The 22,497-nt window shown below is 42.4% G+C and overlaps 1 protein-coding gene across 1 annotated transcript in view; it reads right to left on the minus strand.

Moving 5' to 3' along the window:
• PPP4R1 (protein phosphatase 4 regulatory subunit 1) overlaps window positions 1-16,135 on the minus strand; it is a 41,410-nt gene extending 25,275 nt beyond the window's left edge. The window contains exons 1-4 of the mRNA XM_056854940.1: window positions 15,995-16,135; window positions 13,288-13,366; window positions 1,959-2,094; window positions 1,021-1,127 (exon numbers count right to left, since the gene is read on the minus strand). Of these exons, the coding sequence (XP_056710918.1) occupies window positions 1,021-1,127; window positions 1,959-2,094; window positions 13,288-13,366; window positions 15,995-16,135 (463 nt within the window). The remainder of the gene's footprint in view (window positions 1-1,020; window positions 1,128-1,958; window positions 2,095-13,287; window positions 13,367-15,994) is intronic.
• Between the last annotated feature and the right edge of the window lie 6,362 nt (window positions 16,136-22,497).

Genomic DNA, 22,497 nt, shown 5'->3' on the forward strand with positions numbered 1-22,497 from the left:
ACAACTTCAAACATTTAATTATGAGTCCAGTAATAATATTTTGAAAAACCTCCAAATCTACTAATTTCCGTACCTGAAAGTGTTTACCTTGTTTATTTTACCAGACGTTATCTAGAGAAGTCCTTATCTAACTCCACTACTGCCGCTATTAATTCCTTCAATAGCATTTACAATATTAAGGCTAAATGTAAAGTGTCCATGAGATTCTGATGTGCATGTAATGGTATGCTATAGTACTATTAGCCCATTCTTGAGCTTTCAGTATGCGGTGATGGTGGGGAGGAGGTGCCGCCATGGTGCCTCCTAAGAAGTTCCCCGCATGCTAAAAGCATGAAAAAAGCCTTTAACCGGCTTTTCCCATGTAAAATGGGGCAAAAAGACCCATAGAGAACAGCAAGGCTGCGCCTGCAAAAAGCACGCACAGCAACACTATTCTGGGCGTCTGGGGCTGAAAGTGGATAGGAGGCTGCCTTACAGCAGCCCCTCCCCCCGGAACGCCCCGGGAATGCCTCCCGGGATACTGGAACACCCCCTGGAATGCCGGCACGGGCCTTTACGCTGGTGGGACGCCGGCGGAAGGCCCCGCTGGTGTTCCGGGGCAGCGCGACAGCAGCCAGCACAGCCCCTTCCTGGTCTCCTAAGGGCTTTCGCCCTTGAAGGTCAGGAATGCACTGTATACATCGATATAGATTTTTTTAAAAACTCCTAGTTGTAGGTTCACAAATTTTGGCTTGGCCAGCCATTATTTGGGGTTAAAACCAACTCCTTCTGTGTGCCCTAGAGGGTTGTGGGAGTGGATGTTCCATCTCCCTTTGAACTAGTTTTGTAGAAAAGAGCCCACACATAATTCAACAGGAATAGTTTTTAAAGAAATACCAAAGATATAGAAATACATGGTTAGATAAGAACATATGACACAAAGTTCTGTATGATAGACTACTTTCATTTTTGTCTCTTCTACCATCCTACTAAACATCCTGGCTTTCCTTTTAGTCCACAAAGAGTTTTAATACTACATACCAGTATCATCTGCTAGCCTGCTGACTCTTTCCAGTACAGCAATACAATCTCGCTCATCATCACTCACTTCTTTTAAAGTGTCCAACAAACTTCGAGCCACCATTTGCCTAGAACATGAGGGAATAAAGCACATTGGAATACTGTGAAAGCTATATTTACTTTTATATTGCAAGATATTCATTTGAGATTGATACATGACTTCTCACAATTTTATCTTGATTCTCCTCCAAAAAGTTCAAGTTGGACAACATGAGACCAGCTTATTTTGTCTTCATAGCAACACTGTAAGAAAGACTACACTAAGAGATCTGACTTAAAGATTCTGACCCCTACTTTGTACTCTAAGATTCAGTCCACTACATAACACTTAGCCTATTTCCACAGGATAAGATTGCCCTAAACAATGTCAACATCTAGAATTAGAAAATGGAAGTGAACATTTTGAACTGCTGAAGAAAAATACTGGGATTACATCAACCCCTGTTCCAATTCCCATTCCATTTGGTCACTGTTAAAAAAAAATAGCAAAAATTTGCCATGGAATTCAATGTCCAAGATGTTTTTTGCAACGTTTATTCTAATATCAGATGGTAGACTCATCTCTGAAAATGAGTACATGTTACAGACCTGCTTTGAGTATCCACTAATCGCACAACACCAGATATAACTGCCACTCTTGAATTATGTGTACCCGTTGCAAACACTGAAGTAGTATTTAGCATTTTAAAACAGGACTTTTTAGTGCGAACACAGAGTGCGTCTACAGTATGTTTTTTAAAAGTGCAAAGTCGCTCTTACAGGGAAGACATCTAAAATGGTGAAGAAATAGCATATTTTAAAATCAGAATTGACCTTTGGAAAAAGGAGATCAAGTCTTGCACAAATTAATTAAACACATGTTAAAATAACATCTTATAAAATAGGATTAAATGTCATACCTATTAAAAATGTTCTCACTTGCAGCGTACTTGTCCAATCTTCCTAGAGGCGTCAACATTTCATCTTGTGAGACAAAGTCCAGGGCTGACGGTATAATAATCACATCAGACTCTGAGCTGTAGTCATCCACACCAACTGTCAGAGACATCAGAAATATTCCTTATAATCAAAAAAAGGATGTCTAATGCTCAGAAAGACTATCTTACGCAAACATTAAAACCCCATTTTCCTTTGTAATGATTTCTTTTTTTTTAAGCAGTTCTGTGTAATGGGCTCGTGAAAGCTGCACTGACTTGTGTAAAGTTCTCCAATTTCCTATGTTCTCATAGTTTACAAAAGTTACAGAACAAACACTTGCGCAAACACTAAGTTACTAGTAACTTTCTACTGACCCTTTAGTCAACTGATAGACACCTTCCAGTCTCAGCAAATAAACACACCGGCTATATTCAGGCATCATTTTAAGGAGATCTGTGCAGAAACCTAGTTTATTTTCCTGCATGCTCACATATCCCCCTCCTCGCATAGAGAATCTCAGTTAAAAACTGACATCATACAAACGCATTAATATCAATTAACCCTGAGCTAGTTCCCCCACCACAAACTGGAACGGTCTTTACACAATGTGTTTATTAAAGCAAGTGGCAATTTATCATGCTAATATTTGACCGAAGTTTCTATAAAACTTCAAGGAACACAATATTATAGCGGCTCAAACATAGCAAACTGTAACTTATCAGAAAACAGAAGAACACAGTATAGAGTTCTAAAGCTAACCATTTACATTTTCCAGCAGCGTACACATGAAATTACCTCATTCAACAGGACTAATGTTTCATGGGTTATGAAAATATTTTCAATTCCTAAGTGTTAGCATCAAATTTTTAGGAGCCAAAACTGTGGTTACTGAAAGGGATACATTCCCAACGCATCAATATTGGTATATTTCTGATATTAAATCAACCTGGTCACTACTCATTTCCAAAGCAAGGTATTTTGGGCTTTCAGCATAAAACTTGCCAGAGAACAGAATAACACCCCTTTGTCTCTATAAAGCATCATGGCTTTCAAATTAAAACAAAGTTTCAGAGGTGGTGCAACTCTAGCCATTTTTTTCCTGTCCCGTTCTTACTTGCTCAGGTGGCAGGCAGCCATTCCTTCCTTGTAAGTATGCAGCCTTTTTCTAGCAGCTATAAAACTCCGCCCACATTCTGTACACCCTCCCATTTCTTGCTATAGCTTCACTACACCATGAAATAAGTGAGGGGGGGGGAATCAGGAAAGGATTCATTCTCCATTCATTGAAGCCATTGACCTGGTTGCAGTGCTGCTTACAGCATTTGACAACATGACAGATGATCACCTCAATAACAAGATTCCAAAGCACTGGTCAAGGAAATACAAAACACAGAATATTTCTATCTATAGGCCACAGTTACAAACAACTGAAGTGGTGAATGAAGTGGGTAGAATGATTTATGTCAATGTAGTTTAAATAACTGATATTTAGATATTGTCGAAGGCTTTCACGGTCAGAGTTCATCAGTTCTTTGTATTACCTTTGATACTTTTGCAGGACAATGACTCAACTCAAACCCAACCCCCTTCTGACTATATATATTACTCTTCCAACACACTTTGACACCGAGAGACACTGTCCTTCAGTGTTACTCCTCTGAAGATGCCTGCCACAGCTGCTGGCAAAACGTCAGGAAAGAAAATACCAAGACCACGGTCACACAGCCCGGATAACCTACAAGAACTGATATTTAGATACTTCCTAAATAAAACTGCATACTAGTGAGCTGCTATAACTATAAAATGTAAAGCCTTTATATAACTTCAGAAGGGTACACAATAGGCTTATTTACAGATATTGTTCCTTATCACAAACAGGGACACATTTAATATCTGCAGCAATGATACATTTTTTTTGTAGATGCTCGTTAGAATCAATACTAAAAGGCATTTCTTCTTCCCTGTGTTTTCCTCTTTATAACTGCCCTTTCCTGCCCTGCCCCACTCCCACTACACACAAAAACATATCTCAATTAGAAACAAGGGATGACTGATTATTTATTTATTCATTGAAACATTTATATCATGCCTTTCCTCATTGTTCAAGATAGCTTACAAAGATAGTTTAAAACTTTTTCAGTTTAAAAAGCAAAAATAAAATAACCCCAACATTTCTCCTCCTCCCCATTAAAAGATGTCTGAAATCAGTGTTCTTCATTAATTGGAGACAAATATGTCTACATTCTATGATACCTATGTTCTTTGATACTTATAATTAGGGAATACGGTCAGTTGCAGAGATCAGGTAATCACTGGGTACAAAATAGGAGTAAAAAGTCACCCAGATGGACACTTGCCAGAAGATTATGAGCCAGCCACTGGCCCCAATACCAAGCTACAATGACATGAACTGCTGTGCCAAGTGACAACAGGCCAAGAAGCTTCCCCACAGTTCTCTCTTTATAAAGAAAAGCTGACTTCCCTAAGTAGGGCATAAATTCAATTTTAAGAGCTGTGTTTGAATCAAGTTTAAATTTCACTTTAAAATAACATGTTTTTCAAACAGAGTCTTCTGGTTTTGATTTATTTACTCTGAGTGAACTACTTAGTAGGGTAACATTCAAACATAGTAAAATGATTCTGAGGCTGTGTTCAGATGCTATGTGCAGAGGTTTGTTGTCATGCTCACACACTACACTCCTCCTCCGCTCATCCACAGAATTTAAGTGAAGACTACTGAAACCAGGAAGTGTAGGGAATATTAGTTACAAACACACAATATTAGTTACAAACACCGTTATCTTCAAACGCTGTTGCAATTTTTTGTAGGCAAACCAGATCAGGGTATCATGGTATGTCACAAACAGAAGTCATGAGCTCAGCGTCTCTTTTTCATGGTATGGCTATTTATGTCAAAAATGTTTGACCATGTTATCCCTAACCAAGAAACAACATACAAGAGCACTCCTCTAGTTTCAGATGCTACATATTGAGCAAATGGTTCCAATTCTGTAGTCTTCACTGCAGCATATACAGGACTTTTGGTTACCTAAGATCTAAATGAAATCCTACTCTATATATGTCACTGAAATATCTAACACCCTGAGCACCATTTTGACTTTACCACCTATGAGGCAGGTTGATTGCTCATGAGAGTAAAAAGATATTTTAGGGACTGCTCCAGAGATATGGTACCCTGTTAAAAACTCACAGAAGCCCCAATATCCTCCTGAAGAAATTATCTGCTTTAACAAGTTATTAACCATTAGGATTACATCAGTATTAATAGTTTTATCTGAAATGGTAATCTTGTTTGCAAGTGGTGTAGTTCTCTCAACACTTTACATATAGTGATCACAATCATGAAAATTTCATGGAACAGAGAACATATGAGCTCTCAATGCTCTCTGCAGTGATTTTCCTGGCAGCCGTCTTACTCGTACTCTAATTTCTTAGTTCTCTTGAATAAGACAGCTGGGAGCTAATGCTAGAGAGAATTCTATAGAAAGCTTTGAATGCATGGACAAATTATTTATGCATGATCCCTCAGTACTGCAACCTACTGGTACAATCTAACACACAGTACAGTTATCTAGATGTTGGACTGCACCTCGGAGCTCACTTTGCTTGCTGGTTTTAAGTAGGTTCTAATCTGCCCTGAGCCTTGAAAAATAGCATAAGCAAAAATAGAAATAAACAGACAACTGTTTTATTATCTAATTTGCTCCATCGTGTCAACAGCGATTTCTATTCAGCTTCATTACCAATAACACTATATATGGTTTTAAAACACTTTTCAAAGTTCAGTCACAGACAATTAAAGATAGACTTGAAAGTACCCGCTGTCTCCAAAAACATAAATGATTCTGCTTCAATTAGAGATCTGCCATCAATAGGATGCTCTTCTGCCATGATAACAGAAGATGTTCACCATTCTGCCTTCAGTGGACGATCTAGGCTTACAAAGACTAACACATTCTTCTCACAAGAGCAGTAGCTGTAGCGAGCCAGAGGAAGCACCTTCCATAGCTTCCTTCTTTCTATATACACAGTAAGAAGAGGAGCCAGCCATTCTCATGTCTAACCTCTTCTCATAAAATTTAAGACTCCAGAGGTCTCTACATGCTCTCTTATTTTACACTGTTGCACTGCTGTGCTGACAATAATTGACTTCGTAACCTGCTTATACTGTATACATCACAATGGGGTCTCTGATGCAGGGTAAGGGCTTTCTGGCACTACAATCAGTGCTTTTTCAAAAACAAGATACAGGGCAAGTTACAATGCTCAGCATTCATAAGAATCAATCACAAAAGAAATAACAGGTAAAACTTATTAAAAATTAAAAACCTATTAAAGATTTGTTAATCTATTTTGCTATAAGCTTTTGTGAGCCAGGGACCAGTTTTAGATGCATGAAACATAACCCTTAATGGTCAGATTCATATATATATTTCATATACATATAGAAATACATACACGCTCATGTACAAAAAGAAGGAGGGAAAAGCAATTACACAAATGAGTCCAGACGGTCAAACAATCAAGAGTGACATGATACAGAAAACACATATGTATTTCTTGAAAGATGTACCTTCCATCTTCATTATAAAGTAACAAGCAGGGGACGCAAGAGTTGGTTTTTATATGCCGGTTTCCTCTGCCTCACAATCTCCTTCCCTTCCTCTCCCCACAACAGACACCTTGGGAGGTAGGTGAGGCTGAGAGAGCTCGAAGAGTAAGGTGACTAGACCAAGGTCACCCAGCTGGCTTCATGTGGAAGAGTGGGGAATCAAACCCGGTTCTCCAGATTAGAGTCTACCGCTCCTCACCACTACACCACGCTGGACTTGCAGGGGGCATCTCGCTTTCCCCTCTCCCACTACTTCCTCTTTCCCTTCCCTGAAAGCTCCCATAGCCTCTCCCCTTTTCCTGTTCCTTTTAATCTCCATCCCACCCAGCAGCCAACCTTCCTTTATATGACCCTCCTGCCTTCAGTTTTCTCTCCTTCCCTCCCTCTGGCAGCCTCTACCTGTGAAAAGTGTGGCCCAGCTGCACGGTGCCTGCTGCTGAGCCAGGCCCAGTTGTTTGGTGGTGAACCTACAAGGACTTGCAGGGAACATCTCATTTCCCCCTATATCCCCTTCCCTACACTATTTCCTCTTTCCCTCCTCCTGGCAGACCACATATCCTCAACTTTCCCTGCTTTCTTCTCTCCTTCCTACCCATCAACCAACCCCCGCCCTACATCTTCAGCTATATTTATTATTTACTTCATTTATACCCCACCTTTCTCTCCAATGGGGACCCAAAGCAGCTTACATCCTCCTCCTTTTTACCTTGTGAGGTAAGGTAGGGAGAGAATGTATAACTGCCCCATAGTCACCCAGTGAGCTTCCGCGGCAGAATACTGATTCTAACCTGGGTTTCCCAGATCCTAGCCTACCACTACACCACACAGGCTTAGATGGGGGCTGCTGTAGAACAGTAGCAAGTAGCAGTCATGGATGAGTCATGTAAGTTGTGTGGTAGCAAGTCACCCAGTGGTTGCTGCTGGGCTAGGCCCTGACGAGTCTCCCTTAAGTGTCTCTTTTACTGACAGACACCAAGATTTGAAGGGCAGGCAGTACTGTTGCAGTTGCCTAGGAATGGCCACTGAGGGCATGTTGTTTTTTACAGGTATAGGTGCTGCTTCTATTATTTTGGGTGTTTTAATCACCCCCACCCCATTTATTTTTTTCAAATTTTAGATTTTTCAGCAAACCTGGGTGTTTTTTAGGTTTGTAGAAAGATTTGTGTTGTCTGTTCAGGGGTCTAGTCTCTGGATTTAAATATCCACAGATTTGGCCACACTAAATTATTTATATTTATGATTACTTATATTTTTATAATTACTTACAAAGAACCTCAAAACTTGCAGCTTCTATTTCAAAGCAAAAATAGAGGCCCTGCCCAGACTTACAATCTAAGACAGAAAGATTGTAACAGAAGAGGAATAAGACACAAGAAAGGAGGTAAATGGAAGAGGAGTTCAAGGAAGCAAAATTTGTTTTTCCTTTTTATTTTATTTCCTTAGTTTATCTGTTAATATTTTTATTTTTGGAACAACACAATGAACCTAAATTTAAGCACTGGACTTTAATATAATGTCACTGCAGGAGGCAAGAGAGTAAAGGCTGAGTATATAATACCAAAACTCAATAGAATATAGATTTACAACCAAAAAAGCCCAAAAGAACATTCCACATTCTGTAGGCTTTTACTAATAAAATGGGAGTAAAATACTGTTCCATTTTGCAATAATATTTGTGCAGTGCCTCACATGAGATTCAACCATGTCTTCAGCTTCCAGTTTTATCTACTAGCTACATAGCCCAGTTTAGTTGCTAACAGTGCCATTCTTCCAAGTATGACTTCAACAGACTTCGAAGGGTGTAAATCTGCTAAGGATGGCCCTGTAAATGTCTAACATAAGAAGCACCAGCAACCACAAAGCCCACCGGGACAGTAATGACAAGGAGAAATGCTGAAGTAGCAGCAACATAGCATGGCCCTTGAAGGCCCCAATTTAACCACAACCAAGAGCCACCGAGCCAACAGTCGCAATGCAGTATGGGTCATTTATGGCCCCACTTCAATCACTGCCAACAGCTGCCAGTAGTTTAGCCCAACCAGGGCAACAGGAAGGGGAACGAGGCTGCAGATACCACCTCATAGTCCCTTGAGGTCTCCTGAGAATGCGAATTCTGGCAAGACTTCAGTGGAACTGACCGAGCACATGCAGCTTGCTGCACTAGCTTCATAAAAGGCTTAAAAGCAGTCCAGCGAGGAGGTAGTTGACTTCTGTCTTCAGGCTGCACAGAAGAGACCCACATGAACACATGAAGCTGCCTTCTACTGAATCATACCCTTGGTCCATCAAAGTCAGTATTGTCTACTCAGACCGGCAGCGGCTCTCCAGGGTCCCAGGCAGAGCAGTCTTTCACATCACCTACTTGCCTGGTCCCTTTAACTGGGGATGCCTGGGATTGAACCTGGGACCTTCTGCATGCCAAACAGATAGCTCTACCACTGAGCTACGGCCTTCACAATTATATCCCCAGTGGAGAGGAGGAAGAACCAGGTGCTAAAAAAACCCTCCCCAGTTCTGAGGCTCTACAAGCCCAAATAGGACAGAAAAGGGTGTGATGGAGCTGCTGAGGGCAGTAATCCTAGGTGTTTTATCAGGGTTTTCTCTACTGAATGAGCTACAGAGGCACATGAATGCTGTGGCTGAAGCAGCCACATTTCCTTCCCTGTGTATGCATGCCCCTTGCAAAAGGGAACTTGGCTGCAAGTAGGGACCCAAATACACATTTGCACAAGTTCTTGGAGTATGTTCACCTCAAGAACCCTACCAGTCACACCATGGAACTCCTTCCATGGGAAGGTAACTCTTCCTACCCTTGGTATATTTCCCACATATGGGCAGCAGAACTCTAACATCGGGAGAGATGGGTGCATCAGTGTGAGCTGATTGCCTATCCCTGTCTGTCATAGAGATATCAACACCACACCCCTCCATGACTGCTAGATGTTGGCAGAGGTGCTATGGTCCCTGGTGCAATCGCTGTTCTTCCCACAGCTTGCTGAGGGGTATTTGTACAATTTCCTTTCTGTGGAGCAAGCACAGGATACCAATTAGTCATACCAGGCATGTGTGTGTGTGTGTAAAGTGCTGTCAAGTCACAGCCGACTTATGGCGACCCCTTTTGTTGGTTTTCACGGCAAGAGACTAACAGGTGGTTTACCATTGCTTTCCTCGGCACAGCAACCCTGGAAATTAATGTTCATTCTGGAAAAGGGAGATCACCATTTAAGTTTCACAAAAGTTCCTCCTATATTAAAGAGACACTTTAACAGAATGCTAGATTCAAATTTCCTTCAGTGCTACCTCAACCTATAAGACTCTTTCAGCCTATTCAAATGGACATGATGTCACTCTTCTGTTCTTTTCATTATCCACAACTTATTCCAAAACTTATTCCAGTCAGTTGTTTCTGTCTATTTCCCTAGGCTTTTTATAAAAAGAAATCTTCAAAGTGGACGCATATACCAAGAAAGGTAAGCCTGAAGCACAACTATTAAGTCATGCACAGAAACAAACACAAAACCTTACCAGAATATGGTTCTAAATCCTCATAAGGAGAAATATTTAGGTAGTAGAAGTGTCAAATTTAAACTTCTCCTTGTCCCATTAATTACTGTGAGGTAAAAAAATACCCTCTTCTGCTGCCAAACTCAATAATCATTGAGCAAGTCACTTTTCTATGAAGAAGCACTTATATTTAAGATGTTCACCTAGCTAGAATTACACAACTGGTCATTTTTATTCTAGAAGCTGCTTACAAGACTTACAAGCAGTTATCAGTGCAGTCCTGAGTAGAAAACAAGAACAGAATGCTAGAGTTTATTAGAAACATTATTTTCTTTACCTAGGAAGGTCATAGATACGGTACTTGCAGTTCGTTGGCCGAACAGATCAGAAATAACTGTGACATTACAGGTATATTAATGAATGAAATAAAGACTGTGTAGCAATGCAAGCGGTCACCTGCTTCCCCCTCCACTGCTATAATTAAAATATTACCTGCCTTGCTAACAATTTACATAACAACTTGAAGCCTATGCTCTCAGTCAAGGATTTATGAAGTTATCAGTCAAGGATTTATGAAGTTATCATAAACTGGATTACCATAATTTACTGCATTTTAAGTTTCTCACTGAAACTACAGTAAGACAATACCTGAAATAAAATATAATAGATTTAGACATCAGCTTCTTACAAGGAATACAGTTTGCCGGACTGTCAATATTTCATTTACGGCCAACTTAAGGCATCATCTCAATCTTCAAAGCCATTGATGAAAATCAAATCTTTTGATTGCTCATTTCATTCTATCAAGGGACAAGACAGCTGCGCTACTCCAGGAACACACAGGGTACAAAGTTCAGGGCAAAACATGTGGGAACAAGAAATGAAGTGTTCTCCAATGCAGAACTTTGGCAGAAAAAGAACTTCTACAGGAAATGAAACTAATATAGAATCTAAACACTCTTATTGCTCATTGAAAGGTACTCCTTTTTGACAAAACGTTCCCACTATGGCCTTAGTAATCAAGAAATTCAGCAGGAGGACTCATATTACAAGCACTGCTTCTTGTGGGCAGTAAAAGAGAGGAAAACAGCCTACTGAATATTAATTTGTAAACAGCTGTATAGCAATGAATGCTACAGCATGGCTGTATGAAATCTGCTTTCCTACCATGTCACCCTCACTGATTAGAAAAGTTTTAGAGTCTCACAAGAGATATTCTGTCTGATAAAGTGGTTCAATCCAACAACTAATAGCTAAGCACACTTATGAAGACTCTGCGCATAAGGAAAATATAGTAGGTTGTGAGGGACCAATGTGAGCCAATATTATAAGAGGTTGGGGGTTTTTTGCTTATGGCAACCCTGTAGGGTTTTCAAGGTAAGAGATCTTCAGATGGTGAAACCACTACACCATACTGGGTTGTTTATTATAAAAGAAAGCTTTTATATTATTCAGGTGTCTTATTCATATTCCCCAGAGCACCTTTGATATCACAATGTACAAAGAGTATGCTACACAAACATAGATGCCTGCACAGATAGTCTATCACAGCATTTACTGTTTTTTTTAAAAAATAAAAAACCTAAGTCACATGTTATATCATTAGTAATTAGAAAAATACATTGAATGTCAAGTGAGTTTCACATGTATGTTCAAAAGGGTCATATTTTTATTTAAGTAAACACTACACAATTTTTCTACCCTGCTGTTATCCATTTAAATAGACTGCAGCTCTCCAAAGTCTCAGGTAGAGCTCCTGGCCCAACTACCTGAGACCTTTACTAACTGAATACCATGGCTCAAATGTGAAGCCTTGGGCAACTTAGCTTGGATGCTGCTGGAAAGCAGGCTTTTATCTGCATCCCCACAGCATTGTGGTGGTTCCACATAGCTCCTAGATTTTCCACAACTTTCCATGATCTTTCCCAAACCTACTTTGCTGCAACGTTTTGGAAAAGTTTGCAGCAAACCCCTATGTAGAGGAAAGTCCAAATCTTCCTGATCCTGCCCGTATCAGCACCACTTTTCCTGGCCCCATCTCCCACAGCAGTCATTTCCCCACTACTTCCAGAGGGGCTTTGTTTTAAATTGACAACAAAATGAACTTAAAATGAAATCCAGGAATTCCAAGAACCTGATAGACAGATTGTTATAACAGTAAATTAACTACCTATTTTTAGAAAACCCTGAAAAAGCACACTGGTAGAACAGCTGCCACAGGGGACTGGAGAAGGAACAATGTGGGGTAACCTGCCATGTGGAAGTCCCACTGCACTGTACCAGCAACTGGAGAAACCACACAAGCCTGTCACCGTGTGTTAGGAGAACACCTTTCCTTAGTTTCAAATCCCCCATCCCATTTATTTAAAATATCTAGCATTACTGCCACATTAGACATTACCACTCTAATTACTTTTTTTATCCAAATACATTTATCATTTCAGTAGCCTGTCCAAAAGTTAACAGCATTTGGGGAAAGGCTCACTGCCTTCACGACACACACAGTAGGAGCAATACTACGGAAACTTCTGTAAGGCAAATAGTACATTCTGATTCACTTCCTCTGCTACTGCTAAACTTAAAAAGCACCACAGGACTAAAATCTCATTCATCATTATAGCAGCGCAACCAACCCGTCCAACTCATGGCTTTCCCCATTTCCACTTCCTGCTCTCCAGACACACACAAAAGAAAAGAAAGAAAACGGGACCAAAAACTTAAAAACAACGACAACCCTTTGCCAAGACCATACACGCAAATGCTCGTATGCAGGGAAACGAGCGAGGACAGCTGAGCATGGCTGCTTCCTCCCACAATGCAACGTGGGCCTCCATGCTATCAAACCATTTGGCCACTGAAGCAAACCCAAACGCGAGCTGGGCACAGGCAGGCGCGCGCGCTCTCTCAATCCGTCTCTCTCCCCACCCAGCTGCACTTTATAAAAGGCACACACACAGAGGCACCCCACACCGTAAAGGGACGGGTCGCATCTCCACGTTGCATTCGAGACCCAGGCTACCCTGAGTTTCCGGGTGGGAGCGAGATGGGGACCGCCCCTGCCCATCCCAGCCCCCACCCCAAACCCTCCTTGGAGACGGAGAAAGGTGTGTGTGTATTAGGGTAGGGTAGGGTGGGGTGGGGTGGGGGAGAGGAAAGCTGCTGGCGCTACTTACATCCGTCTATCTCCTCCTGCAGGTCTTCCTGGAGCAGCGACAGATCTACATTCACAGAGAGAGAGAAAGAAAGCGAGACCTACAATGTGAACTGTAGCAAGAAGGATCCCTATGTCCGAGCCCTGCGTCGGTCCGTCCCTACACCCCCCCCTTCCTAAAAAAAAAAAACCCGTCCTCCCCTTTGTAAAAACAAGCGCGCCTGAAGCTACCGTCCCCTCCTCTTCTCCAGCACCTAAACACGCTAGCAGCATCCTACAGCCCCCTCCTCACATTGATGCTGGGGGGGGGAGAGAGAAAGAAAGGGGGACGCCTACATCGGGCAACAAATCCCACAAGCCCGTCCTACCGCAACACGCGCGAGTCGCAGCGAAACCCCTTCGCACAAGACTTCTTTCCCCGCACTTTCCCGTCACTCGCGCGCGTCGCCCGCACGGGAGAGGAACAGGCCGAAAGTGTCGGTTTTAAAAAGCGGGGGGGGAACCTGATTTTTTTTGAGGGGGGGGGTCGATCCTGAGGCGCCTCTCTAGCGCTAAGACTGGGACGGGGGGTAAAGGGACGGGGGGGGCGGAAGGGAGGCGCTACCTACCCGCCATGTTCCTGTGAAACCTCCCCGCCCGATTCCAGGGGGCTACATGGGCGGTGGGGGGAAGAGGAGGTCTGAGGGGAAAGCGGGGTCGGCCGGGCGGCGGTTGCGGCCGGGCGGGTCGAGGCCTTTGGGCCCAGGCGGCGTTTCCGGGCGTCCCCGGGAGAGCCTCGCACGGCGGCGGCCAGCGAGCCGGAGAGGGAGGGGTCTGGGGCTGGACACACACACACACACACACACACACACACCCCGGCGCTGCCCCCGCCTCCGACGGGGAGGGCAAGGGAGGCCCCGCTCTTCCTCCTCCTGCCTCACAAGCCGCCCCTGTCGGGCCCGGCCCGGAGAAACCGCCCGGCCCGGCTGTTCTGGCCCAGCCGGAGCTCGCGACGGAGGGAGGGAGGGACGGAGGACAACCTCGGCTGCTGCGGGGCGCGCGGCGCCGCTGGCTCCTGCCCCCCTTCCCAACTTATGGCCGGGTTTCTCTCGACTCTGGCCCTCCGTCGCCTGCCGCCGCCGCCCCCCCCCTTTCTAAACTTGACTGGTAATTCCCAGTGGGTCGCCGTGTTAGTCTGTCTGCAGTAGTAGAAAAGGGCAGGAGTCCAGGAGCGCCTTCAAGACTAACAAAGGGCAAGAGTCCAGGAGCACCTTAAAGACGAACAAGAATATTTTCTGTCTGCAGCAGTAGAAAAAGGGCAAGAGTCCAGGAGCACCTCAAAGACTAACAAGAATATCTTCTGTCTGCAGTAGTAGAAAAGAGCAAGAGCCCAGGAGAACCGTAAAGACTAACAAGAATATTTTCTGTCTGCAGCAGTAGAAAAGGGCAAGAGTCCAGTAGCACCTTAAAGACGAACAAGAATATCTTCTGTCTGCAGTAGTAGAAAAGAGCAAGAGTCCAGGAGCACCTGAAAGACTAACAAGAATATTTTCTGTCTGCAGCAGTAGAAAAGGGCAAGAGCCCAGGAGCACCTCAAAGACTAACAAGAATATCTTCTGTCTGCAGTAGTAGAAAAGAGCAAGAGCCCAGGAGCACCGTAAAGACTAACAAGAATATTTTCTGTCTGCAGCAGTAGAAAAGGGCAAGAGTCCAGTAGCACCTTAAAGACGAACAAGAATATCTTCTGTCTGCAGTAGTAGAAAAGAGCAAGAGTCCAGGAGCACCTGAAAGACTAACAAGAATATTTTCTGTCTGCAGTAGTAGAAAAGAGCAAGAGTCCAGGAGCACCTGAAAGACTAACAAGAATATTTTCTGTCTGCAGCAGTAGAAAAGGGCAAGAGCCCAGGAGCACCTCAAAGACTAACAAGAATATCTTCTGTCTGCAGTAGTAGAAAAGAGCAAGAGCCCAGGAACACCGTAAAGACTAACAAGAATATTTTCTGTCTGCAGCAGTAGAAAAGGGCAAGAGTCCAGTAGCACCTTAAAGACGAACAAGAATATTTTCTGTCTGCAGTAGTACAAAAGAGCAAGAGTCCTGGAGCACCTTAAAGACTAACAAGAACAATGGAAGACTGACGAGATACCAACTAAAAAAGCTGGATAAATAAGATGCTGGAATTGACAGAAATGTTAAAACTTTGATAAATCAGACTGAGAATGTACAATTTCTGGGGGAATGGGAGGCGTGGAGAATTTACTGTGAAAAGCAATTTTTAATGGGATCATTTAAAGGATACTCTTTGATTTTAATCCCTCATATATACTTTGTATTATGGTTATATCAAGGTACTGAATTAACAATATTAGACAAGATAAGTACATACTAATCAAATAAGATGGGGATTTAGTTTTGTTAACAAAAGTATATACAATCTAAATTAAAATGGAAGAGAGTGAGGGGGGAGTCATTTTAGGTTTTAACTACTATAATTATTTCCTTTTTATTACCTTATTAAATTTTAAGTAATTGATGTTTTTATATATGTTAATAAAATGAAGAAAACAATAAAAAAATATTTTTTTAAAAAAAGACTAACAAGAATATTTTCTGGCAGGGTATGAGCTTTCGTGAGCCACAGCTCACTTCGTGGCTCATGAAAGTTCATATCCTGCAAGAAAATATTTTTGTTAGTATTTAAGGTGCTACTGGACTCTTGCTCTTTTCTACTAAAGTTGACTGGGGCAACTACGGTTTCTTCCTGCTTCCCGCACCGCGCCATGGCCGGCTCGGGTACTGTTTCAGGGCTGCTTTCGGGTTCGCGCAATTTGGCGGTTGGAAGTTTACCAGATCTGATTTTCTGGTAGTAGTTTCCGTCTTTCTCTGCTGTCATGGTTTCCTTTCCTTCCTTCCGCTCAGCCATTGCAGTCTTCTGTCCCCTCGCTACCTTATGTTGTTCTCCCCATTCGCTGCCCCCCCCCCGTCTGATTTCATATGCCTTTTATTTAGCCTTCAGCCATTCACCCTTAGGATTATTGCAGCTGCTGTTCATCGCATCTCCTTTACACACGTTATGCTTAAAAATCATAACAATCGAGGAGTCTCTGAAACTGAACTCACTATTTGAATTGTAGCTGAACTATTGGTTTGGGATGCCAACTGGTGCCTTCAAGTCTGCCACACAGTAGAGAATGGATCATTGTGATGTCATTCCATGAAGACTTCCTGGGGTGATAATTCCAGAGTTGGTGTCATACTGCAACAAAGGTGGTATTTGTTGACATGCATGCTTCATTTTGTGACACTTTATGAACATTTATGCATATTATGAAACTTTTTTTATGCAGAAATCTTTAAGTCAGCAATCTAAAATTGAGCTTTTTGAACACAAGCTGCAAAGTAAGTACCCTGTGTTTGAGACATGAGATTTGGATTGATTTCATAATATGATTAAGTGCACATTACTAATTAGCAATATATCAGCACTATTAAGTTGGGGTCCCCCCACTAAACTGGTGGTATTTGAGGCAAATCTAATGTTTTGACATAAAGTGGCTAAGAGTACAAACTAGTAAATCCCATTCAGATTTCATGTCCTCCATCAGGTCAACTAGTTGAGCCACTCCAGTGCAGTCCTACTTGCTGCCTACAATAAATAGTTTATAATACAGGCCTGCCTTACAGGATTGTATTGTAAGAGATGTGTGTGTGTTAAGTGCCGTCAAGTCGCTTCCAACTCATGGCAGCCCTATGAATGAAAGTCCTCCAAAATGTCCTATCTTAAGACAGCCTTGCTCAGATCTTGCAAATTGAAGGCTGTGGCTTCCTTTATTGAGTCAATCCATCTCTTGTTGGGTCTTCCTCTTTTCCTGCTGTAAGAGATACTGAGATAATTAATATCAAATGTGCTGTATAACACCAGGTGTTCTCAAGGGATGTGAGGAATATACCTGAACAAAAAAGGCTATTTTCCACAGAGTGGAAAAGAATAATACATAGTAAAGAATAATTTATACAGAAATCAATTAACATTTGTGTGTAAAATATTCAAAGTACAGGCCTTGAACTGATGAATGTGTTTGAGGGTTGTATCAGTGCCGCTCCTTATGCTTTCATTTGCCAGTGCAACACAAAAGTTAAATAACCTTAACCACTGAAACATCAAGGGATCATATGTATGCTGAATCTTCTACCTCTCCCACTACTCTTTGTGCCACAGTCAGAAAAGGGACTCACCTTGTTTCCAACTGCTAGTGGTGCAGATGGAGGACAGGATGTGACCTACACCTCTTGTTGCCACCATCCAGGTGCAAGGCAAGAGCCAGAGGCGCTGGCAGCACCTCTGGGGCTGTTTGCTTCTGGCCACCAGCAATGTAGGAGGAGGCAATGAGTGCGTCTTGCATCCACAGTGACTTTCCAAACCTGTGCCCCCCTGCTCCATAGGTCATGCCCCTGCAGTGCAGCTAGCATCACTGTGGCTCAGTTTGCTCTCATAACGAGCGGCATTAACTGTTTGGGGTGGCAAAATACCTGGTGGGAGCCCTCAACACATGTCTAAGGTGTAGACTGGAGCTTGTCTCTCCCCTAGCCCTCAGAAACAGAAATGAGCAGATAACATGGAGTGGTTTCACCAGCTAAAGCCTACTCTTACTGCTGGGCTTCCTAAATTATGAGTTTATTGTGGAGAATTGATCTAGGTAGCACCTGATCTGCCTTATCTCTACTTTAAAAAGCCCCTAGAAATTACAGTTACGAGAAGTGATTCCCCCCCCCCAAGTGCACTATTTTGACTTGGAGCCATGAAACTACAAAACCACATGACAACCAGGTCTGAAAGTAAAGGAGAATGGGCCAGTACAGAGACCCCCTGAAGAGAGAGACAGAGTACTGGTAAGATCTGTAAGTAACTTTCACCCCTGATGGCAACAGAAATCCCTTGAGAACCTTTATCCTGACTACCATTTTCTGTACAACTTGGTCTATATGCTTTTGGAGCATTCTTCCTGCTATCTTTGGCCATTCTTTTTGACACAAAGATGATCATCTGCCAGGAAACAGCTGTTTTTTCATGTTCTCTAAGGCCAGGTTTGCAGGTACATTTCAAAATACCAGAAAATTGAAATGCGGTTTAAGCTGGAGTCTTGATTTACATTTGAGTCAGAAATGTGATACAACCAAATCAAAACTGCCTTTCTGTTTTTTCACAGTTGAGAATCTAAGGGGCAGGAAAGCAACCAATAGGTTGCTTTTGTGCAATTAGTGAATTATCTGTGTAGATTGTTCTGCTAATTTGCATAAATGTTCATTTTTTAAATTTAACAACATTTTTGAGAGTGAATGATGCAAGTAGTAAGCAAAGAAAACCTCTGCTAATGATGTATGTGTGTAAAGTGCCGTCAAGTCGCAGCCGACCTATGGCGACCCCTTTTTTGGGGGGGGTTTCATGGCAAGAGACTAACAGAGGTGGTTTGCCAGTGCCTTCCTCTGCACAGCAACCCTGGCATTCCTTGGTGGTCTCCCATCCAAATACTAACTAGGGCTGACCCTGCTTAGCTTCTGAGATCTGACGAGATCAGGCTAAGTCAGGGCTCTGCTAATGATACAAGAATGAAAATAACATAGACAGACCTAGGGATGATATTTTTTGGTACAGGATTGCCTAGGCAAACAACATTTGTTTATAATTAGGAACAATTAAATATGACATTGAGATATAAAAGTGGAACAGTTCTCACAAAACAACATAAGTAGCCTTGTGACTGATGGCCTTTGTAGCTGTAATGCTTTCCAATATCTTCCAAACACTTGGTCTGACCTAGATGGAATATCAAGTATAGGTAGCTGAGTCCAGAGATGAATACATATGCAAAAACATTTTTTCCTGTATATTGTATGGTGGTTAATGAAGCTGTATTTAGATTCAGTAGTTTAAAAGAATGCTGGACAAAAGTGGATGATTTTGTATTGATGTAGTGGTCAAATATACACTGATGTATTTGGTAGGTTTCATATGCCTGGTTATATGTGAAGCAGATGTGAGAGGGTTAATCCATAAAGAAGACAAGTTAGCAGTAGCCCCACCACAATTAAGGCCACCACATGCTCATGTTTCAGGATTGCCTACCTCTGTAGCCTAAATATTTGATATGGGCAGCCCATTCCTTGTGTGTGTGTGTGTACGCAGTGGCCAGGAGCAGCACAGCAGTGCCGCCTCCTCAGAGACTTCTTGGCCACTAAATAAATAAAAAAGACAAAAATAGAAAGTCCGCGAACATCCCTGATAACACTTAACAGGGCTACGGCAACAAAATAGCTGGCATAGCAACACCACAGTGCAAAGGGGTGTTCCCGGGCGAAAGGGGTCTGGAAGCTGACTAACATCAGCTCTGCCCCTGGGAACGTTGTGCGCCGCTCCATGCCGGCGCAGACTTTCCCTTCTGGGATTTCTCTGCCAGTGGGGCAGCTCTGTGCTCCCCAGCGCCGGCGTTATTGCCCCAGTGCTGGTGTCTGTTTCACTTTGCGCTGTGATAAGTCATGCCGGCTCCTATCGAGCTTGCCCCCCTTCAGGATTGCACAGTTCGTGGCTGAATGTTGCCCCCATCCCAAATATCTTAAATGGTGCCTCTGTTAATCTGACTTCATGATGTTTGTTGGCCCTTAATGGAAGATACTGAACATTGATTCAAGACCAGTTCTGATGTTACTGGAGTGGTATGGCTGCCTTCTTATCCCACAGCATTATTTCACGCTATTCCGGTAATGTTAAAATGAAGGGGATGAAGAAACTGCGGTTGCCATCTTTCATGTGGGGCCAAGAGTTCTCCCACAGTTACAACTGTTCTCCAGACTACAAAAGTTCCCATGGCAGCTTTGGAGGGTGGACTGCATGGAATCACATCTCTGCTGAGGTCTCTCCCCTCCAATGATCCACCCTCAAATCTCCAGGAATTTCCCCAGCCCAGAGTTGGCAATCCTAGAAGAAATCAATAACATAGTTGTTTCTCATGCCAACAGGACACACAGTTGTGGAAAGTAAACAAGTTATTGCTGTCATAATTTTCTGTGTTTTAACATTACCGGAACTGCAGTTTGAAACTGGCCATAGGTGGACTGAGCATTATTCAGCCACTGTCCAAATTTTCCATAGTTATCTAAGATTTAAATTAGCAGCATGCACCTATTAGTCGTACTTATTGATTGATCTGTGCTATTAGATGGGCAGTAGCAGTAGTTGAAGGTCACACTGGCGGAGGATCTTTCTTAGACAATGACAGTGTCTAACCCTGGCTCTTACTGCACAGACGAAGGCAGTCTTAAACCACTTCTGATGATCTCTTACCTTGAAAACCCTGTGATGAGACACTGTGTCACTGGCAAGTTGATTCATGCCATAGTATTCCCCATTAATAATATAAATGGGTGTGAGAGTTGGACAATGAAGAAAGCAATGAAGAAAGTTGATTCATTTGAAATGTGGTTTTGAAGGACCATTTTACGGATACCGTGGACCACCAAAAAGACAAATAAGTGGGTTCTAGATTAAACAAAGTCTGGACTCTTCTTACAAGCTGAAATTACTAAACTGAGACTATTGTACTTTGATAATGTTATGATGAGACGAGTCACTGGAAAAGACAGTAATGCTAGGAAAAGAGGAAGACCCAACATGAGATGGATTGACTCAGTCAGAAGCATTAGGGCGAAAACGCATGGTCGCTCTATCCTCCTTTAATCCCTGTTTCAGCCAGGATTCAGCCTGGATCGAACGAATGCGTTTAGCCTAATGTGCGTTCAATCCTGGCTAAAACAGTGATTAAAGGAGGATAAAGCGACCATGCATTTTCGCCCTTAGTTTGTTGACGATTGGATGATTTTGGAAAACATTGATTCAAAGCCACTTTATGGCACTTACATACACACACACTTGGTTAAGTGGAGCCAATATAAACCAATGTGTAATGCACTGTTAATTATCTGTAGCCTATATGCAGCATATCTTGATGAACACCTGCTGAAGACCCCTGTAGAAAGCAAAGCTTCTCTTATAATTTATCACAGTGAAAGGATTTTTTGTACGGAATAGCTTAAATGTATAGAATGCATAAGACTACTGAATGTTAAGGATATCACACATTCCGAACATTCTCACTTTCTTGAGATTATACGCGCGCCCCCCCAAAAAAAGCCCCTGCATTTCTATAGAAGGTCTATATCAGGGTCCCTAACATGGTGCCCGTGAATGCCAAGGTGTTCACTAGCACCTTTCCTGGTAGCCACCAAGTGTTTTCAAAAAGTGGGTGGGGCCAGGTGGGGCTATTTTCCAGCAAGACGTCTGACTGGCTGTGCAGATTTAATTTTTTTTTATTTGGGTAGAAGCTGCCTCCACAACACAAGGATCTTCACTGTGTGATTGAAGGTACGCTGCGGCGGCCATTGTGTGGCCAGTTCTGCCTCCTGTGGCAGCCATTTGGGGCTGCATCCACCACGCTGTGTCAGAATTCCAAAGGTGCTCACAAGATCAAAAAGGTTGGGATACCCCTGGACTATATCAAGGTGTACCTTTATTATTTGTTCAAACCTTGTAACAAAAAAAATCCTGATCAGAAATAATGTACCAAGTTCTTACATTTCCAATAGGATAAGAACAATTTTGGAAATTTGTCATAGATTCATTTTGTTTATTTTATTTTAGTTTTCAGCCTGCCCTTTCTCCAAGGAGCTTGGTGTGATGTGCGTTCCTCTCCTCTTCTACTCCATCTTCACAATAACCCTGTGAGACAGGTTAGGTTGACGGGGTGATCCAGGATACCCAGTGAGTTTCATGGCAGAGCGGAGATTTGAACCTGGGTCTCCCAGATTCGTATCTTGACATTTTATTCATTACACGACACAGTGGATCTAGCTATAAATAGATACGCATTTATACGTGTTTAAGCTCAATGAGATCAGTAGGCTTACCCAGGTTTGGACTGTTGCCATTATGTTTGGAAGCATAACCATTATCCGAAGTCAGATTAAAGTCCTGTTCTTTAGAATGCTTACTTCAAGGATAATAAGGCATGTGAGCTATTTTATGAGCTACGCTTGAAGCAGAGATGAGAAGAAAACATGTCTGGATGCAAGAAAGAACAGGAAGTATCTTTTAAAATCATGAAAAAATAGTATGTCACATGTCAAACTTACCTCTCAAGGTTCTGTTTCCTTAAGGGTTAAAGCAAGTGGCAAGAAGTAGAGTACGACAAAAGGAAGCGATTG

This window comes from Euleptes europaea, chromosome 8 (genome assembly GCF_029931775.1).
Source record: "Euleptes europaea isolate rEulEur1 chromosome 8, rEulEur1.hap1, whole genome shotgun sequence".
Lineage (NCBI taxonomy): Eukaryota > Metazoa > Chordata > Lepidosauria > Squamata > Sphaerodactylidae > Euleptes > Euleptes europaea.